The 21,725-nt window shown below is 46.5% G+C and overlaps 1 protein-coding gene across 4 annotated transcripts in view; it reads right to left on the reverse strand.

Annotated features, from left to right (window-relative positions):
* NKAIN1 (sodium/potassium transporting ATPase interacting 1) overlaps positions 1-21,725 on the reverse strand; it is a 59,849-nt gene that overhangs the window by 13,278 nt on the left and 24,846 nt on the right. Inside the window, exons 2-5 of one of the 4 annotated variants that reach the window (XM_053267537.1) lie at positions 10,855-10,992; positions 9,197-9,277; positions 5,828-6,025; positions 1,016-1,076 (exon numbers count right to left, since the gene is read on the reverse strand). In XM_053267537.1, the coding sequence (XP_053123512.1) occupies positions 1,016-1,076; positions 5,828-6,025; positions 9,197-9,277; positions 10,855-10,992 (478 nt within the window). Of the gene's footprint in view, positions 1-1,015; positions 1,077-5,751; positions 6,026-9,196; positions 9,278-10,854; positions 10,993-21,725 lie in introns of those variants that run through there. The other 3 variants (XM_053267538.1, XM_053267539.1, XM_053267540.1) reach the window with 3 other exon arrangements.

Consider the following 21,725-nt stretch of genomic DNA (forward strand, 5'->3'; position numbering starts at 1 on the left):
CAGAATTTTTGGATATTGTTTCTGATTCTATTACTGATGTAGTTTGTACGTTTCAGACTCTGAGGCTCTGCACACGATCTGTGTGTAGAGCCTAGGAGGGTTCTGTGGGCGCTTGTTGCTGGGCGGCTGTATCGGCCGCTCACAAAACTACTGGCTCCATCATGGAGCTGGTAGGGGCTGAAGGGATCGGGGGCTGCTTGGCACGGGGCATCCTAGGGAGACCCTTTAGCCGCCCAGCAGGGGTCTCCTCGTGAGTCGCCATGGCACAGAGTCGCACCGTGGCAACTCATGATCAGGAAAACGGGGTTGGCTTCATTGGTGGGCTAGCTGCCAGAGAACCAACGGGCATGCCCGTGAGCCCGGTGGTTCTCATGATGGGAGAAAACCAAACTGGGCTCCTTTAGCCCGGTTTTCTCCCAGCGTGAGAATAGCCTCACTATCTATACCAGGGATTCTCAACGTTGGGTCTCCAGATGTTATTGGACTTCAACTCCCATAATTCCCAACCAAAGGCCACTGGGGCTGGGGATTATGGGAGCTGAAGTCCAATCATATCTGGGGACCCAACATTGAGAATCCCTGATCTATACTATTTAAGGGTTTTGTAAAAATACAGCCTTATAGGAGTTATTTGTGTATAGTTATTCTATTGATATTTATAGTCTCTTGCCAGTAGGTTTATATAATTGTTGTTGTGTTTTAAATTGTAAACCACCCAGAGATATTTACATAGGGCAGTATAGAAATGTGCTAAACAAACAAACAATCAAACAAACAAACAAACAAACATCAACTTGAAAATTTGCTTATGGCTACAGTCATTGGGGGGAAATGGTAACGTGCTGGATTCCATTATTCTTGAAATTGACCCATTATAGTGTATTCCACCCTCATTATCCCCAGGATTTCTATTGTCACCTGTGATGGCAGCAGTACACATCCATGCATGCCAATTACCCTGTTCATTTGGAAGGACTGCCACTTGTTCAATGTGGCTAATTGCCAAGGTACTTACAGCTGTCTTCTTCCTCCATGAACACTTTGCTGACATAGCAGGCATAGACAAATCCGAAGAGCTTCAGCATGTAAAAAAAAAGAGAGAGAGAGACAGAGGAAATCTAATTATTTGAATGTAAGGAAACAGCAGCAACTTGGCAAGCATAAAACAATAGTTCTGATGAGGCTGAATAGCTTATTTCAGTGAAAGAAACAAATAACAGATGGCTGCGTCGGTACGTTGGGGCAGGTCCAAAAGAAACAGCAGGATGCGTTAGGACTACAAAGGAGCAAGCGAGCTTTCAAGTTTCAAAATGCTTCATCAGGCTGGAGGTTACAAAAAAAGCGGGGGGGGGGGGGGGCAGGGTGGGATGTGGACAAAATCTAGCTCAACACCACTCTTCTCTCTCCCCAGTTCCAGTTCTTTTCTTTTGCTTAGCATCCATCCAGATGAAGAGACTTGAACTCAGAAGCTTGCTTGCTTTTTTGTGATTTTATCATTGGTCCTAATAAAGGGATTGCCTCCTGTTTCTAATTAATTCGTCCTGATGAATTCGCTTACATCCAGGCCCTAAGTATACTAGGCTTGTTCAAATGACGGTTAAGTGGGTAAGACAAATGTTCTACCTGCCTTTGGGAACTGTGTGCACTTCCGATTTTCAGTTGTGTGTGAGTGAAAATCAAGCTAGGAGGTGGAAAATAGGAAGCTGCCTCCTACCGAGTCAGACCATTGGTCCATCCAGCTCAGTATTGTCTACACAGACTGGCAGCAGATTCTCTTTTCAAAGTTGCAAGCAGGAGCCTCTCTCAGCCCGTTCTTGGAGATGCCAGGGACGGAACTTGGAACCTGCATGCAGATGCTCTTCCCAGAGGGGCCCCATCCCTTTAAGGGAAATATCTTACAGTGCTCACATGTAGTCTCCCATTCAAATGCAACCAGGGCAGACCCTGCTTAGCAAAGGGGACAATTCATGCTTGCTACCACAAGACCAGCTCTCCTCCCTTAGACCAGCTCTCCTGGTGGGGTGCATGATCATCTGCCAAACCCCAGCTGCACAGGACAAGCACTCCCTACCCAGATTCCATCCCCAGCTTTAGAATAAGGTAGGAGGGAAAACCGACCTATCTAGCTGAGGCCTAGCAGACGACCTAGCTCTAGGGCAGGGATTCTCAACGTCGGGCCCCCAGATGTTTTTGGACTTCAACTCCCGTAATCCCCAGCCCCAGTGGCAGTTGAAGTCCAACAACATCTGGAGACCCAATGTTCAGAACCCCTGCTCTAGGGATGTGCCCGGACCACGGTTCGAAGTGTGGTTTCAAGTACTCTGAGGGCAATTAGAAAGGGAACGTAAAGAAAATGGATAGCCACCTTTTCCAGCTTCTTGCTGGATGGTGCATGTCCCCAAAAGTCCCACGCACCGTAAACACACACATGGCATCTATGCATGTGACATGCGCAGCCCCAGCAGGAAGCTGGAAGGGGCAGCGTAAAGCAGGTAAGCACCTGCCTTCCGTTTTCTTAAAGACCCCTTTCTAATTGCTAACTGGGCAAAGAGGCACCTCTTTAAGATGGTGATTCTCTTTTAGGGATGTGTGGACCAGTCTGGCGGTTTGGTCTGGCGGTCCGGGGGTTTGTGGTTGAACTGAACTCCGCCCCCCGGTTCCTCACAGAGGGCATTTGCGCATGCACGGCGGCTGCCAAAATGGCAGCCGTTCGCTCTTACAGCGGCCTGAAAGGGCCGAAAAGACTTTACCTACCCAGCCACGGCGGCAATGAGGAAGGGTGCGGACCTCCGCTCCCATGGCCTCAGCAAGCCCCCCGGAGGGGCTACAGGTTTAAAGTTTTAAATAAAAACGTAAAAAAATTTTTTAAAGGACCGGGGGGGGGGGTTGATGGGGGGCCGGACCGAACTGGCCCGGTTCCGTTCGAGGCCAATCCGGCCTCGAACCGAACTGGGCCAGACGGTTCTGTGCACACCCCTATTCTCTTTATTTAGCAGGAGGAGAGTAACTAGGTCTATCCACCCCCAGCACAGCACCGCCAGTGACTGTTGCTGGTGTCTATCTTATGTTTCTTTTTAGACTGTGAGCCCTTTCAGGACAGGGATTCATCTTTTTTTTATTATTTCTCTATGTAAACCGCTTTGGAACCTTTTGTTGAAAAGTGGAATATAAATATTTTTTTTTGTTGTTGTTAATTTCCCTCAAAACGTTGGAACTGTGCTCCAGGCATATCCCCATCATGCTCCCTGCCTCCTACCTTTTATTCCCACATGACCAAAAATCAGGAGTGCACACGGTCTCCAAAGGTGGGTAAGATGCTTGTCCTACTCACTTAATGGCCATGTGAATAAATCTACTCTATCTGTGTGTGTTTTAAAACAACCCAAAATGGTATGTCCAGTATAATTATATAGATCATGCAAATCAAGCAAACCTGGCTTGTTTGGAATAATTTATTCTGCTTTTGCTAGTGATGGTGGGGGCAAAACACACACACACACACACACACACACACACACACACACACACACACACACTACCAGTGCTTATAAATTCTGATTATAATAAGGGTTATCTGAAGAGATGAGTTCCTGTTTTCACTCACATAGCAGAGGCTGCTAAGATGATGCCTGCTGCAGCGCGCACATACACACATCAACAGTACATCTTTTGCTTCAGAACTATGGTTTTTACTCATATGCCGAATGAATTTACCAAGCTACTCAGCAACTAATTGGCCGTGATTTCTAATTCTTAGGGGGGGGGGGGGACACACACACACAGACGCTGAAATGGAACATTTTATATCTAATTATTGAAACTCAGGGTGGGGTATGAGTGAACAGTCCTCAGCGAACCAGTCCGCCACAAACCAGTTCGAGTGGATTCCTAACCAGATTTCCCCTTATAACCCACTTTACAAAGCCCCTGGAACCACTAAATCGATTCGAGCCAGTCAGTTCGACCGAACCCATTCGTGGACCTGCAGTTGTTGTTGTGTATCATTTATTTATTACATTTTTATACTGCCCCATCCATAGGCTGTGTGTGTGTGTGTGTGTATTAGTACAAATACTTGTAATTTACCCAGGCAATTCTGTATTCCTTAGCAACTTACTTATTTTTTAGGGCTGAGTATAAACAATCTGAGTAACCCTCAATATTATTAAGGCCTCCAGACTTACCTTCCGAGCAGTAAGAACACAACTATAATTGAACCGGGGGAACAAATGTCCCTGCACCCCTGAAGGAGGGGGTCCGCTGGCTGGGTGACACCTCACTTTTGCTCTACAACTCCCACCTCCCCAGCAAGCTGCTGGCAATTCACGTTGGCTTCAGGGGAGAGGGGAGGCATATCCGGCAGCACCCCTCCCTCCCTCCCTCCTCTCCTCCTGACTGGCTGGCTATTGCTCCGGTTCAGCCTGCCCTTCCCGTAGCCTAATAAGGAGGAGACGGCAGCAGGGGCAGGCTGAGGCAGGGGCCCATCTTCACCTCTTGTTCCAGGGCCCACTTTAACCTTGCTACGCTCCTGCTTCCCAGCGACAGACTAGTAAAATATCTCATATTACACTGACTGCAAATAGCACACTGAGGTCTAACCTGAGGCGCCAGAGAGAGAACTGTAAATAGAAATTTGTTCCTTATGTAGTTACCTGGCTGGCCCAGAAGCCATGTGGAACCATGGTTAAATCTAGGTTTAGCACATTGTCCCCAAGCCTTGGGAGTCCCCCCCCCCCGCCCCACACACACAAACACCCTTCTCCTTTGCCTGCAGGAGCCTCAGCAGAATTCTGCATTCAATGGAGATTAACAAAAACCACCCAAGATCCGTCATGATGTCTGAACTTGGTTTATTCTAACCAACCTCCCTAAAACAAATCTAGACCTGAGCCCAGGGATTGAAGTGAATTTCAGATCTTCATTTAGTGCAAGGAAGTTCTGAGAATAAATGAAGATGAGTCCATTCAGACACCACCCCTGATCTTGGTTTGTTTTTAAGTTCAATCAGAAGTAGACTTCTTTGAGGATCATGTGGGAGAGGAACGCAGGAGTTGGACCATTGGTCCATCTAGCTCAGTACTGTCTACACTGACTGGCAGTGGCTTTCCCAAGGTTTCAGGCAGTAGTCTCTTACCTGGAGATGCTGGGGATTGAACCTGGGACCTCCTGCATGCAAAGCAGATGCTCTACCACTTAGCTATGGCCCCATTCCCTAAGAGGAATGTGCAAAGCATCAAAGGAGAAGTGAGCACTCCCAAGGCTCAGGGGTGTAACACAGAATCAATATTTCACCGTGGTTGTGTGTGGCATCTGCATTGCGACATCTGGATGCAAAAGGTTCATCTTTAAACTCTCTGAGGTCATCCACACAATCAAAAACTGTGTTCTAATCAGGTTTGGGAGCTGTGTGTGCTTCCAATTTTCGGATGTGTGGAAGCAAGGTAGGAAGAACACTTGGGAAGTGATTGTGTGGAAGCAAGGTAGGAGGAGAACCTGGGTAGAAGTGATTGTGTGGAAGTAAGGGAGGAGGAGAAGCTGGGTAGCTTTTCCTCCTACCTTGTTTCCACACAACTGAAAATTGGGAGCACAAACAGCTTCCAAACCCGGGTCAGACACAGTTTTTGATGGTGTGAATGCCCTCTCTGTATCCAGCAGACCTCTCTGAATCCCATGACTGTATCAGAAGTAAATCCTTTTTCTAAGTCTAGTGCTCATGGGTGTGAATTTTGTTACAAGAGTGGGCAGAATCACCTTCGGTGTCTCAGTTGTTTTTTAAGGATCAATGTGGAAGAGGAGGCAGCTGGAGACGGATGCTGGTACCACCTACCGCAAGGAATATCTGCATTGCGCTGCTCACCACCTCAATATACTGATAATCAAGCAAGCACCCAGTGACTGTGATGACGTGATGGTCCTCGAGGGCCAGTTTGGAGTTCATCACTGGGGTCACCAGGCAACCAGGACCATTTTCCATCCACCATGAACGATGCAGTGATGTATTAAAGGTCATGATGAAGTCTCGGTCCTGGAGGAAAAGAGAACAGCAAGGCAGGGTTAGTCTGAGATGGGCAGATCTCCATTCAGATGGTTCTCCTGTGGACAGCAGACCATGGCTATCTGAAAACCAGCAGCTTTTCAGCAGCTTTTGCCAACAAAGCAGCTCCTTGGGCAGACACATCAAGAAAAATACCAAATGTAGTAGTAGTATATTTATTTATTTATACTTATATACCTCCCTTTGTCCTAAGACACCAAGGCAGTTAACAACAAGATGAAACAACAACATTCAATAAAAACCATTAAAACAGAACAAAACATAGCGCGCGCTCTCTCTCTCTCTCTATATATATATCTATATATATATTTACTATTTTAAAAAATAGAAGAAGAAATAAATATACAAAAGAACCAAAGGGTTTGAGAGGAGAGCTGGTCTTGTGGTAGCAAGCATGACTTGTCCCCTTATCTAAGCAGGGTCTGCCCTGGTTGCATATGAATGGGAGACTTGATGTGTGAACACTGCAAGATATTCCCCTCAAGGGATGGAGCCGCTCTGGGAAGAGCAGAAGGTTTCAAGTTCCCTCCCTGGCAGCATCTCCAAGATAGGGCTGAGAGAGATTCCCGCCTGCAGCCTTGGAGAAGCCACTGCTAGTCTGTGAAGACAATACTGAGCTAGATAGACCAAGGGTCGGACTCAGTATATAGCAGCTTCCTATGTTCCTATGATTCTGTTTCTTTGGGTTTGGGTAATGATTTCCTGCCACATTACACACAGGCATTCCTATTCATTATTAAGTATTAAATATTACTTATTAAATTAATTAAATATTAACTAATTAAGCAAGGCAAGGAAGAGTGTTTTGTTTTGGGTTTTTTGCTATGACCAAATGAAGCCGTTGAGAATTGTCACAGTGCTTACCTTATATATATTTAGATTTAGACAGACTATTAGACACAGATTATTAAACTATTACACATAGACATTAAACTAGTGCTTTAGCATTTTGTGGCCATTTGAGTACGTGTGTGTGTGTGTGTGTGTGTGTGTGTGTGTATGTGTGTGTGTGTGTGTGTGTGTGTGTGCGCGCGTGTAGGCAAATAGCCCTGTCCTGCCGATTCCCAGAAAGGATGTGGGGGAAACCATAGCCCAGTGGAAGAGCATCTGCTTTGATGCAGAAGGTCCCAGGTTCACTTCCTGGCAGCATCTCCCGGTAGGGCTGGGAAAGACTCCTGCCTGAAACCTTGGAGAAGCTGCTGCCAGTCTGTGTAGACCAGGGGTGCACAACTCGAGTGCCCCAGTGGGCCACAATCAACCATGACTTAGTGTGTGTGTGGGGGGGGGGCAAGGTCCATTTTCAGCACATTATATTCAAATTAATTAACAATATTAATGAAAGCAAGTATTAGCTACTTGTGAAACACTACCCCCACCATTTTAACCAAGGATAGTGACTGGAAAATAGGCCCTCTCCCTGCTCTGTCAGCAGGGCACCTGGCATGCATGCCAGCCGCAAATAAATGCCAAGTCCTCTCCTCTGTAAATTGATGTTGCCGTCAGGCTGCAATCCTAGGCATACTTACTTAGGAGTAAAGCCTTACTGGGTACGCTGTGGGACGTATCTCTGAGTAAACATGTATAAGATGGTTTGTGTGTGAGAGAGAGAGAGAGGGAGGGAGGGAGGGAGGGAAGGAGAGGGATTTATTTTTATCAATCCTGTAAGAAGGCTCCCTCAGAAGGTAAGGGGGCTGGAGAGCCTGTCTCTCTCCTGTAAACCCAACACTGATAGGTGTAAAATAATTGGTGTACTAGGGGAAATGGCGCAGTGGGGAAATGCTTGACTAACAAGCAGAAGGTTGCTGGTTCGAATCCCTGCTGGTACTATATCGTGCAACAGCAATATAGGAAGATGCTGAAAGGCATCATCTCAGGCTGCGCGGGAGGAGGCAATGGTCACCCCAACCTACATGGTAACCCCACCCTACCAAAAGGAAACCACAGGGCTCTGTGGGCGCCAGGAGTAGCAATCGACTTGACTGCACACTTTACCTTTTACCTTTAGGGGACATGAGTAGTTGTTTATTCTGCCCCCCCTCCCAGGGCCAAAAGGGTTTAGAACTGTGGAGAAGGGAGCCGCCTTCACCCAACTCAGTAATCCTCAGAGCTTTGTGTATGCCTCGATCAATCTGGATGCGGACACATTTCCAATTTCCTGCTGATCCGTAGCAAGAGGAGGAGAAAGCTTTTGTGCTGTGCAAGTTAATAGGGAGAATGTGGATAGAGCAGAGTTTTTCTGCCTCTCTCATAATGCTAGAACTCCTGTCACCCAATGAAACTGATTAGCAGCAGATTCAGCAGTAGACAGACCCCCGCCCCTGGGGTGTGGACCTATTGCCCTGCGTCCCACACATGGAGCATCCCCCCATCCAACGTATGGCTCAGTATTTGAAATGATCAGATTGGTCCTTTTCATTCATTAAATGATTCACAAATCGTTCCGCCCTCCAGTTGTTGAAGCTCATCATCCTTGAGTATTGGCCACAGTGGCTGGGGCTGATGGGAGTTGTAGTTCAACAACAGCTGGAGGGTCAAAGCTGTTCAGCCCTGTAGTTGTGTTCCCTCTAACAGGGATGTTGTGGACGACAATTCCCATAATCCCCAAGCAGAAGCCATTGCAGCTGGGGATTCTGGGAGTTGTAGTCAACAACATCTGGGAATCCCTGTTAGAGGGAACACTGTCCTGTAGTACCATATTTACCTGAATCCAAGACTAGCCTTTCCCCCAAGTTCTTTGTTGTTAGAAATCAGGGGGGTCCATCTTAAATCCAGTCCTCTTCCCTTTGAGCAAATCGAGATATAACCTGTATGAACCTCTGGTTTTTAAGGGGGTCATCTTAAACTCATAGTTGACTTCTATTTGGGTATATACGGTAAATCATTCATTTGGGTCTCTCCACCATCTTCTCCAGCATCCTGCTATGCCAATTCTACTTGGCAGCATCAGCAGCGGGGAAGGAAGAGAGATGTTTTCAGAGCAGCCGTGGCATCTTTATGACACCAAGCCACCTCCTGAACTCTAATCTCTATTTGACTGAGCAATCACAGCACAAAGATGATGGATGGGGGGGACCTTGGATTGCCATGTGGATCAGCAGTCCGAGAAGGGCATGCACTCGGTGCGATTACAGAGGTAATTACCTGTGAAAGGTGTCCTACTTCCAGGTAAAAACAGATGATGAATGCATTCCATCCAACCCACAGCACAAGCCACACTGCATACTGGAGGGAGGGAGAGAGAGAAAAATGGGCAGGTTGACAGTCAAGAAGGCAGAATAGATGGCTTGCTAACAGCAGGAGAGGCAACAGAGCCTGAAGGCAGACTCTGGCTCTCTATCATACTGAGTTTAAAAGACAGGCAGCAAAAGCAACACCCTACTCCCCAGTTTTGTGCTTCCGCTGCTGCAGCGAGCAAAATTTCTTCCTGCAGACCGAAGCACATTGGGGGCATGCAGAGCTTCTCCACCAGGGATGGAGATGCCTCCCCAAGCATCTAAAGATTTCCTTCCTCATTTTACCCAACTCCCCGCACCTCCACCTAATCTAATAAACCAATCTTCAAACATATTTTTTTCTCCCCCAGAAGAGTCATTCCTTCCCATCACCACCACAAAAAAAATCAAGTGAGGAGTTGCTCCTCTAGTTTTTGCTCTTTCTACATTCCTGCAGCCTACAACAGAAAGTGGATCAGGGCTTGATAAATCCCAGATACCAGCATAGTGTAGTGGTTAGAGCAGGGCTGCTCAATTTTGGCCTTTGGACTACAACTCCCATAATCCCCAGCCACTGTGGCCAACAGCCAGGGATTATGGGAATTGTAGGCCAACATCTGCAGGAGGGCTGAAGTTGAGCAGCACTGGGTTAGAGTGTTGGTCTAGGACCAGGGAGACCCGAGTTCAAATCCCCGTTCAGCCATGAAACTCACTGGATGACTCTGAGCCAGTCACTTCTCTCCCAGCCCAGCCTACCTCACAAAGTTATTGTCGATCTGACCTGGTTTGCATTTGGATGGGTGACTACATGTCTGCTTAAGATATTGTTTGCTTATGATATTCCCCTCAGGGGATGGAGCCGCTCTGGGAAGAGCAGAAGTTCCCTCCCTGGCATCTCCAAGACAGGGCTGAGAGAGACTCCTGCCTGCAACCTTGGAGAAGCTGCTGCCAGTCAGTGTACTGAGCTAGATGGACCGACCATCTGACTCAGTATAAAGCAGCTCCCTGTGTTCCTATGTGCTTTCTATGTGCCCATAGAGCCAAAGTCAAATGTCTGAAACCTGAGAATATGGGACTCATTAGATTTTTTTTTTTTTTTAAATGTCCAAAAGATTTCCTTAAAGGCAGGGCTGCTCAACTTCGACCCTCCTGCATTTGTTGACCTACAACTCCCATAATCCCTGGCTATTGGCCACTGTGGCTGGGGATTATAGGAGTTGTTGTCCAAAAACAGCAGGGCAGGGGGGGCAAAATTGAGCAGGCCTGGTCTAGACCAGGGATTCTCAACGTTGGGTCCCCAGAGGTTATGAGACTTCATCTCCCATAATCCCCAGCTCCAGTGGCTTTTGGTTGAGGATTATGGAAGTTGAAGTCCAATAACATCTGGAGACCCAACAGTGAGAATCTCTGGTCTAGACAATACTGAATGAGATGGCCCAAGGGTCTGACTTGGTATAAGGCAGCTTCCTATGTTCTTATGTTTGTTCCTCTGCCACACCAACATGCTATCCTATCAGAATCCCATTCCAGAAAAGAAACAAACCAGGCAGGCACAAGGTGGCACTGCACTGCCTGCTTGGTACCTACCAGTATGAGGTATTTGGATCTGTACTGAATGGTGCCAAAGATGCCTAGGATGACCACCATAATGTGTAAAAAATTAGCCAGGATAGGCACCCACTGATAACCCAGGAAGTCAAAAATCTGCCTCTCCAAGGCTGCTACCTGCAAGAGAACAAAAGGGCGAGGAAGCAGAGAATTACTCATTCTGCAACATCTCAAATCACTTTTTTTTAACAAAAAGAAGCAAAGTGTAACGTATAATTAATGAGATATCCCATGGACTATTAGTTACAATAGACAGAGACGTGGGCATGATTCATCAGCCAGTGTCGAAAAAATATATCACTCTGCAAAAGGACTCATTAGCAATCATCACAAACTAAAATGAGGTATCCAAGGAAGTGTGAGCCCAGGAAAGGCATAAATGGAAGGGAGCATAGGAGATCACCCTAAGGAGTGGATCAGACTAAAGGTCCATTTAGCACAGGCTGCTCAACCACCCCTGCTAACTTCACAAAGAGGCACCTTTTACCGTGGTGATTCTCTTTATTTAGCAGGGGGAGAGTAACTGGCCCTATCCAGCCCCAGCACAGGACCTCCAGTGACTGCTGCTGGTGTCTATCATGTGTTTCTTTTTAGATTGTGAGCCCTTTGGGGACAGGGTTCCATCCATCTTATTTGTTTGTTGTTTCTCTGTGTAAATGTAAATAATATAATATAAATGTAAAAATAATAAAAATAATAATAAACCGCCCTGAGACATTTTTGAAAGGGCAGTATAGAAATCGAATAAATAATAATAACCAGCCCTCTTGCAGATGTTCATTCATTCATTCAATTTCTGGTTCCAGATTGGCAAAGGAATAAGAGAAGGCTGTCTTACTTTCTTCTTATTTATTTAACTTATATGCTGAACAGATACTGAGAGGAGCTTAACTGAAAGAAGATGAGTGCGGTTTTAAAGCTGGAGGAAGGAACATCAATAACCTGCGCTACGCTGATGACACCACTCTGATAGCTGAGAATGCGGATGATCGGCAAAGCTCTAGTAATGAAAATCAAGGTGCACGGTGAAAAAATGGGACTATGACTAAATGTAAAGAAGACTAAACTAATGACAACGGGTACAGCAACCAGCCTCAGAACTGATAATGAAGACATTGAAGTGGTGGATAGCTTCTGCCTTTTAGGATTGACCATCAACAGTAAAGGATCCAGCCGTCAAGAAATATGCCACAGACTAGCACTTGGTAGGGTTGCAATGAAGGCCTTGGAAAGGATATTTAGATGCCGTGACGTGTCTACACCTACAAAGATTAGAATCGTTCGGACCATGGTTTTCTCCCCGTGACACTCTATGGATGCGAGAGCTGGACTTTGAAGAAGCAAGACAGAAAAAAGTATTGACGCTTTTGAACTTTGGTGCTGGAGAAGACTTTTGAGGATACCATGGACAGCCAAAAAAAAAAAAAAAAAGCAAATGGGTCATAGAACTTCAGGCACAAATAACCAAGCACAGACTATCATACTTTGGACACATTATACGAAGACCCAGCTCCCATGAGAAGTCCATAATGCTGGGGAAAGTTGAAGGAAAAGAGAAGAAGAGGATGACCAGCAGCAAGGTGGATGGACTCGATTACAACAGCAATGAACAGCTGGATTACAACAGCTCTTACCCCTGGACTTTGGGGGCCAAAGTGCAGGGCCTCCACACCCCTGGAGGCCCCAATATCCTTTTTAGTCTGTCCTGGGAGGTATGGTTTGTGCCCTCAAGAACCGACATGTTAAAAAATGATGCTTAATTTGCAGCACAGGGCCTCCAAAGGTTTTTAGGTCCAGGCTCCAAAATTACCTAGTTGCACCTCTGGCAATGAATGCACCACTGAGAGACCATCAAGGCCAAGTTGAAGACAGATCATCCTGGAGAGAATCTATCTATGTGGTCGCTAAGAGTCGACACCAACTTGATGGCACTTAATCAATCAATCAATCAATCAATCAATCAATCAAGGATTGTATTGGGGAAAGATTGTAATTCGTATTTGTAATTGTACTGTTTTTGTATATGTAGCTGATCAGAGACCAAAATAATGATAATGTAATGTTAATGCAATATTATCATGCTGTGAACAGATTGTATGTGTGTTGAGCATAACATGTGTGTAAGGCTCAAGCTGACAAGATATTCAGTAAACTGACAAGCATCAAAAGATGAAGAAAGAAAGAGTAAAACAGGGAGGAGAGCTGGTCTTGTGGTAGCAAGACCTATTGTCCCTGTTGCTAAGCTGAGTCTGTCCTGGTTGCATCTGAATGGAAGACTACATCTGTGAGCATTGGAAGAAATGCCCCTTAGGAGATAGGGCCACTCTGGGAAGAGCATCATGCAGAAGGTTCCAAGGTCCCTCCCAGGCATCTCCAGATGGTGCTGAGAGAGACTCCTGCCTGCAACCTTGGAGAAGCTGCTGCCAGTCTGTGTAGATGATATTGAGCTAAATGGACCAATGGTCTGACTCAGTATAAGGCAGCTTCCTATGTTCCTACTTTTATTTCCCTGCCTTGATTTCCCCCCTCTACAACAAAGAGGATGGAGCATTCACTTTATAAATGCAGAACTTGGAATCAGGTGGTGCCCTACCTGGGCGAAAAACCTGGAATCTGCCAATATGGCAACCAGGCTATTTTGTGGTGGCAAAGATAAACTGCCTGCTTTCCTCACCGAAAACCCCTGAAGGCCTCTGGGTCATATCTGCTCCCCATCTTCCAAGGAAAGGAGGGTCCAGCAGTGGAAAATATGCCAGGGTTTATTCAAAAGCTCGGACTGATCTGGGGGCATATGGTGGAGAGGTCTGTGTTCAAGAGGGCCATTAAGAACCTAATTAGCCTAATCTAGAAGGTGAAGCCACCTGCACTAATGATTTATGGCCTGTTGTCAGGTTATTCTCCTGAGGAAGACTGGCTCTGATGAAAGGGAGGGAAAACGAGAGAGCGATGCACAGGATTCCTCTTGTCAAGGTGGCTTATTTCAGGGGGCTGCAATGAATATACAACAGTGACCAAGGAATCCTGACCCATTTATTTATGAGCAATAATAAAGGTTTCAGGAAAGATAATAAAAGCCACACCATCAAGAGGCATGCCCGCCTCAGAATGCAGTCAGCTTCCTCATCCCAAAGCCTAGCCTGCCACCAGAGGGCACCACATTTGCAGTTAATGTTTTCTTTCTTTCATATTTTGCTTCTCACACCCTTCCAAACCGAAAGTCAGACATTCAAAACCTTTTGGCCGGGTTCAGACATACGGTATAACCGCAGTTAATCATGACCGAGGTTCTTATCGCTAACTCCACAGACGTTCAACAAACCGCGGCCAGCCGAACTGGAGCTGCAGGAGAGGGGAGCCTTTCCCTAATGTTTGGCCTCATGGCTCAGCCTAGGCCACTGCCTCTATGATTGGGGTTTGGAATAGGCGCAGAACCATGGTTATAACTGAATCTGCAGTCCGTCATAACACTTCGGCGGCAAAACCGCAATTGCTGGTGACAAAACTTAGAGATAACCGAAGGCCCCAACTGGAGTTTGGTGGAGCAAAAAGGAGTTAGCTTTCAGCCTATAACGCAGTTTCGGGCATGCGGGCGTACTGGAGTTACAACCTCGGCCAGCTATAACTGCAGTTATCCTGTACATCCGAACCTGGCCTTTGCTTCAAGGTTCCAGCAAGCTGTCAATGTGCAATTTTTCCTACTGCACTGTTCTTCATTATAAGACAATGTAGGCAGTGGGAGCTCCAAAAAAACCCCTGTGTGGTCCCCTAACTAATTGTTTATTGGGCTTATGTGAAGCTTTGGCTGAAGCTAAATACTTCGTACGGTCCTCCTTGCACTATGTGGAAGCAACCGTTCCCAAAGTGCAGTGCTTTGCCCAATGTCGGTGGGGCTCCTTTAAGGAGAAAGGAGCCCTCTTGAGCCCCTGAATCATCTTAGAAGTGACGGCATGCTGGGAAGTGCAGCCCTTCCCGATGCTTTCTTTCTAGAGTTTTAAAGAGAGGGTTCCATCTCTCTTCAAGGGTCCTCCCAGCCTTGAGAAAAGAGCAGTACTGTGTAGAGGTCAGCACAATGGGAAATGGCTCTCACATTGGGTTTTTGTGGCCCTCGCCTGAAAAACAGATCACTGACTGCATTGGGGTGGTTCAGGTGTTACATAGAACCATAGTCATAGCTTCGCTTGACATCCTGATTGTGGTTAAAAACAAACCAAGATTGGCTGTGGGACATCCTTGTAAACAGACCAATGTAGGTTTGTTCTAACCAACCTCCTGGAACTAAACAGAGATCTGAACTCAAGGACGAAAGTGGTTTTCAGATATTACTTATTTCAACAAACTCCATACAACTGGGAGTAGAATTCTTCTGAGGCTCATGTGGGTGGAGAGGGGGGAGCACGCATTCTCAGGGCTTCAGGACATTACACAGAACCAAGATATAATCAGGGTTCTGTGATGTCTGAACCAGTGCATTTTCTTGTGTACCACAGGTTACTTGCTAAAGATGTGCTTCATCCTACAATGACTGCTAAAAAAATACCTTTGGTCATCATTTTGGCAACCTGATAGAACTCGTTTAAAGATCTTTCTACAGAGAATGAAGACGGAAACTAGTAGAATTAGTAATAAGAGCTGGGATTAACTGCAAAGGATTGTTTGTCTGTTTATATAACCCCAGGGGTGACTTTAGGACAACTAGTTTGGGGGAGCAAAGGGGCAGCAAAGAACGCTATTAGGGGAGTGAGGATTTTGTGATACATTAAATACTTTAAAAGGCTATGGTAATTAATCTTGTTCGTTTATTCACCTTATTAATGAAGGTTGCTTGACATTTTCAAACTTATTCAAAAATGGATTGATTTCTCTAGAAAATACTGCACTATTAATTTATTATTATTATTATTATTAACCAAACCTTCAAGGCTAATGTTCTCTTCTTGTCCAAGACCATGTAGCAGGAAAAATAGGTGGAGCAAGAGGTCAAAACCAAGCTAGCCAAAATCTGCAGGGGAGATGATCCTGCACCCCTCCCCACTGGCACACATGGTCTCACCCAGCCCAGCTCCTGGCCGGGAAGGAAGCTAAGGGGTTGGTTTGGCTCCTGGGAGGTTGAAGGAGTGTCCTATCTTCCTGGCTGCACTGGCTCCCACTGCTTGTTCTGGGGTAGAGGAGTGAATGAATGAGGTTTCTTTAAACAACAGAGACCTTTTAAAATAATTAATTCAAGCTATAGGACCATAATAGACAATGACATTATTGTTGGACGCTCTGCTGTAAAGTCCCAGTCTGGTGGGGTGGGGGATGAGGAAATATTCCTGAGGGATCAACCACCAAGACATTCCTCTATAGCACCAACAAGTACATCACACTTTGCAAAGTACAAGTGGCCCGATTCCTGTCCCAGGAAGTTGACAACCTAAATCCCAACACATGCGAGACAACAGAGGGAGAGAATCAAAATGGAGATGGGGTAAACAGGGAAAATTTTTAGTTACATACACTTCTGTTTAGTTACACAGCAGGGTACGGGGAATAAAAGCATTGTGCAAAGGCTTCACCGAAAAGATGGGAAGGATTTCAAGGGGGTAGAATAGGTGGCACCACAGAGGTTCTGGGAAGCAGTGATGGGCAGCAAGGGGGAAAGGGTGGACTGGAATCATCTTCAATGATTCAGTCTTCAATGAATCATCTTCAACGAGAGTGGTGTAGCTGGAGGAGAATTACATGGAGGACTTCTAATCCAACAATGATGACCAATGACCTGGGGCAAAGCCTGTCCTTGGCCAAGGGAGATAGAAAATTCCTGACTGCGAGTGCATTTATATTGCCATTGCTACAGTGAGGATGGCTGTCATATAAGCCAACCTGCTACCCCATTCAAAACTCTAGGTCTTCTTTGAAAAGTCTATTGGTATTCCATGTCCACGTGATCACTGCAGCTCAGCACCAGAGCAACCTTGAGATTAATTGCACCCTGGTGGACTATTATCCTTGAGCTGCGCTGTTTCATTGGCCATATGCCTTGGGCACTGGGGGGATTTCATTTAATTAAGCAGCACTGGAACTGACATTTCCAAAGCAGCGAACCTTCTGGAACCACCAAAGAAATGTCGTGTGTAGTCTTGGCCTCCGGATCTCAGCTCCACCAGAGCAGGGTTAACATTCACACTACCGTGAACTTGGGGAAGCCACACAGTAGCTTGTATCAATAAGAGTTGTTATGAGTAGAATGCAGTCCATCAGCCCAAAGCGTATGAGCAAAAAGCCAATACCTCTCTCTAATATAGAGATTTTTATACCAGGTGGTATATTTATTAAATAAATAAATAGACAAACAAACAAATAAACAAAATAAAATAAAATAGATTTAATTCTGATAACCAACCAACAAGTTCACTTATACACCAGAAAGCATGGAAAATGTTAAATTCAATGCAGTAATTCATTTGTTGAAAACTGACCTCAGCCCCTACATACCAAGCAGGGGTGTAGGGAGCTTTTGCGGGGGCTGGGGAACAAAGCCTGACTGGAAACTCCCCCTGGCTGTTCTTTTGCATGCGCAAAGCATGCACACGCCCGAAGCCACACCCCTTGCAACAGACATGAGATGCAGGGGAGGGGCCAATGAGATGCGGGGGGAGATGAGAGTCCCCAGCCAGGATGAAACTCTGACTGGAGAGTAGAGGAGCATGCCTCACACTCCCAGCCCATGAGCGCTTTGCTTGCTGGCTGGGTGTAGGAGGCAAGGGGGTGCCCTGGCCAAGGGCAAGCTTTGGGGGCAGTGTTCCCACTAACGGGGATTCCCAGATGTTGTTGATCACAACTCCAGAATCCTCAACTGCAATGGCTTTTGCTTGGGGATTCTGGGAGTTGTCGTCAACAACATCTGGTTATCCCTGTTGAGTGAACACTGCTTGGGGAAGGCAGAACCTTGGGGCCTGGGGACAATTGTCCCCCCCTCGCTCAATAGTCGCTATGCCCCTAATACCAAGTTATGGTTGGTTCTGGCCCACCAGGGCATTTGAGTTGTGCACCCTGGATTAGAGCCTGACTCTTATGCCTGGCTAACATCAGTCTCCCTGCACTAGCCTTGATGAGGGAGGAGAAGATATCCTGATATCCTAGAAGGTGGCTTCCTAGAGCCCAGTGCTGCCATACCTTTTCAGCTTTGCCCAAACCTCCTCAAGGTTCTGTGAAGAAAAGAGGGCAGCAGGAGCTGGGGAAAGGGTCGCTTCACCTCCATCACCTCATTTCCCCCCTCCGGCTTCATCATTTGTGTTGGTGCTGCTTGCAGTACTTGGGAGCTACACATATTGTGGTCACAACCGGCATTCCCTCCAAGGCAGGGATGGGCAGCCTTGGCCCTCTACCTGTTGCTGAGCTACAGTACAACACCCATCATCCTTCACTATTGGCTACTGGGAATGATGGAAGTTGTAGTTCAGCAGCAGCTGGCGGGCCAAGTTTGTCATTCCCTGCTCTAAGGCATGTGTGTGCACAAACATGGTTTTTTATGTCTGCTCAGTTGATTTTAGATCCCGCTCAGGTTGAATCAGGGAAGGCCCCACTCTGAATACGCATGCACACATACTGCCTTGATACTGCCTCCCAGAACAAAACTCACAGATGGAAAATTTCAGAGGGAACACTGGTCATGACTCACATGTAAAGGTCAAGGGGCAGTGGAACGGCTGTAGCTCAATAGCAGAGCATCCACTTGGAATGCAGAAGGACACAGGTCCAGTCCCTGGTATCTCAAGGTAAGGCCCTTTCTGGAGTCATAGGAACATAGGAAGCTGCCATACACTGAGTCAGGCCATTGGTCTATCTAGCTCAGTATCATCTTCACTGACTGGCAGCGGCTTCTCCAAGGTTGCAGGCAGGGATCTCTCTCAGTCCTATCTTAGAGATGCCGGCAGAGAGGAAACTTGAAACCTTCTGCTCTTCCCAGAGTGGCTCCATGCCCCGAGGGTAATATCTTACAATGCTCACACTTCTAGTCTCCCATTCATATGCAACCAGGGTGGACCCTGCTTAGTTAAGGGGACAAGTCATGCTTGCAACCACAAAACCAGCTCTCACAAGATCACTCCCGGAGAGCTAGACAGTATTGGCCTAGATCAGGCCTGTTTAACTTAGCCCCGCCCCCAGCTGTTTTTGGACTACAACTCCCATGATCCCCAGCACAGTGGCCATTGGCCAGGGGTTATGGGAATTGTAGGCCAACATCTGCAGGAGGGCCGACGTTGAGCAGCCCTAGCCTAGATGGATCGAGGGTCTGACTCAGTAGAAGGCAGCCTGCTATGCTCACGGGAGTTACATCAGCATCCACACACAAAAGACTCTCGCTTTTACTGCTCTCTTGCTGTTGATCTGGTCTTTTCTGCAGCCTTCCATTCTCATGCTAGATTACAGCATTTTGATTTATTGCATTGTTCCCTCCGTTGATGTATTCTGCGATGTTTGTATTCATGTGGGCCACTTTGGCTTTCTTCAACTGGAAAGGCAGAGGTGTTTTTTGTTTTGTTTTGTTTTGTTTGTTTTTTTAAACCCTAAAATAAATAAAAGGAGCAAGCACACAAGTAAAGGGGAATCAGACTTGGCATGCGAATCTGCCCGGCGCGCTGGTGGAGGCTGTAAACCAGATTATCAAAGCAGGAAATTAGTCGGTCTGGCATGATTGGTTCTTAATACATGCACAATGGCAGCTGATAATAAACACTCTGCTCCTTCAGGGTGATTGCAAGTTAATTGTTTTATTAGGTGCTCTATTGTTTGTGTTTGGTTTGGTTTGATCACAATTAGAGGTCATGCAGTCGTACATTTTTATTGCGGGGCTTCAAACATAAGTGCGTGCCCAGCGTATCAACAGTCAATGCATTCAGAAAGAGTTGTGTGCAAGCCAGATGGGCATATCTGGCAGAAAACATCCAGCATATAACAGAAACCTGGACCTTTAAAAAGCTATTAGTAGTACACAGATGGGGTGTATATTATCCTAGAGCAAGGGCCCCCAACCTTTTCTAACCCTTATTTTCTAACCCCTTCCCTTATGTTGCAAACCTTCAGCTCAGGTACGAGAGAGAGAGAGAGAGAGAGAGAGAGAGAGAGAGAGAGAGAGAGAGAACATACACATACACAATTGTAAATGTCACAGTTATGAAACAGGCTGCTCCAATCACTGGCTGACATCCAGACTAAGTTACTCGTGAGTCTTCGCACTGAAATGAAGAATGCTTATGAGTAACTTATTCGGGATATAATCCAGTGTGACAAAATGGGGGTTACGCTATGCTTTCCTGGGATCTACTCTCAGCAGAGAGACTGCGTGCTCCCAAATTTGGGATCAGAGCGCTCTCTCAGCCAAGACCCTGCCTATTGATAGACTAGGTTAAAACTCAGTGAGGCGATTCTCATGATGGAGAGAGACCGGGCTAAGATTGCACAGCTCGGTTTCTCCCCATCGTGAGAACCACCGGGCTCGCAGGCGAGACCAGTGGTTCAACGGATGCTAGCCTGACGATGAACCCCTCCCTGAGACCTTTGGGTTGGGGCGGTAGGAAAATGCGCGAAATAAATAAATAAATAAATAAATAAAGTGAGGTTAGCGGAGTGAGTGCTCTGTTAACTGCATTTAACAGATCGTGTGCCAGCATGGCATGGCTCCGCGCTGCAGCACAGCTCCGCGCCACGGCAGCACATGAGTAGACCCCCGACCAGGAGGCTAGATCAATCCTCCTGGCCTCGGGGATCTCCACAGGATGTTCCATGCACTCACGCAGGGCATCCTGGAACTTCCAGGGGCCAGGCAGCCCCTGATCCCCGCCGCCCCTACCATGGCAAAGCCAGTAGTCGTTTGATCGTGTGCAGGGAGAGTGGGTCAAGCCCGCTCTCCCTGCACAAGCCCTGCAGGCTCTACACACCAATTGTGTGTAGAGCCTGAGAGTTAGTTAATGCTTTTGTATTTTCTTTTGAATTCCTGTGTGCCTTCTTTACTTCCAGTTTCAACCTATTTCTCCCAGTTCCTTATTCTGTGTAAAACACTTGTTTGTTAATAAAGTTCATATACTTAGAAGAGGCTTCAGCCTGATTTAAAAGGTTCTGGAGAGTTACTTGCAAAACTCTCCATCATGTGCCGCGTAAGGTCATTCACTACTGTTGAGTTGTTTTCAGAAAAATATATTGTTGTCTAGCGCTGCGTTGTGTGGACTCCAGCTGTACCGTTCATTTAAATCCCAAGCCAGACAGTTTTGGGTTGTTGAAGCCATATCTAAGCCTGGTCAGTGGCTTTAGATCAGTCCAATTGGTAGCAGCCTACCTTGAAGGAGCAGCGTGCTCCGAGATTTGGGATCAGAGAAATCTCTCTTATGAGAGAAGATCCCAAGAAAGCATAGAGTAACCCTCATTTCATCATACCCAGTGACTCATAACTGTGACATTTAAGTGTGTGTGTATGCACGTACACACATATATACACATAAAAACACAAATTTAAGTTTTACAGTGAGGGAGACAGGCTACAATAGTCACTGGCTCACATCCACACTAAGTTACTCATAAGCAGTCTTATGGAAGTTAATGAGACGTTTATCTCTCCTATTAAATTTCATTGAGAGTACTCTGTACTAATTTTCTGAAGCCTGTCAATTTTCTGAGGGGAGGGACATGCTGAGCTTCAGCACACAGCCAGCCAATCAGGAGCAGAGGAGGAGAATCTTCACCCTCCTCCCTCCCCTTCTGCAGCAGACACATTGCTGAGGACATGTCGACTTCAAGCCCGTGATCCCCAGATGTGGAACAAATCGAACAGCTGCAGAGTGGGGAGGCAGAAGGGCCAAGAGAGTCCTTCAAGT

This window comes from Hemicordylus capensis, chromosome 7 (assembly GCF_027244095.1).
Source record: "Hemicordylus capensis ecotype Gifberg chromosome 7, rHemCap1.1.pri, whole genome shotgun sequence".
Taxonomy (NCBI): Eukaryota; Metazoa; Chordata; class Lepidosauria; order Squamata; family Cordylidae; genus Hemicordylus; species Hemicordylus capensis.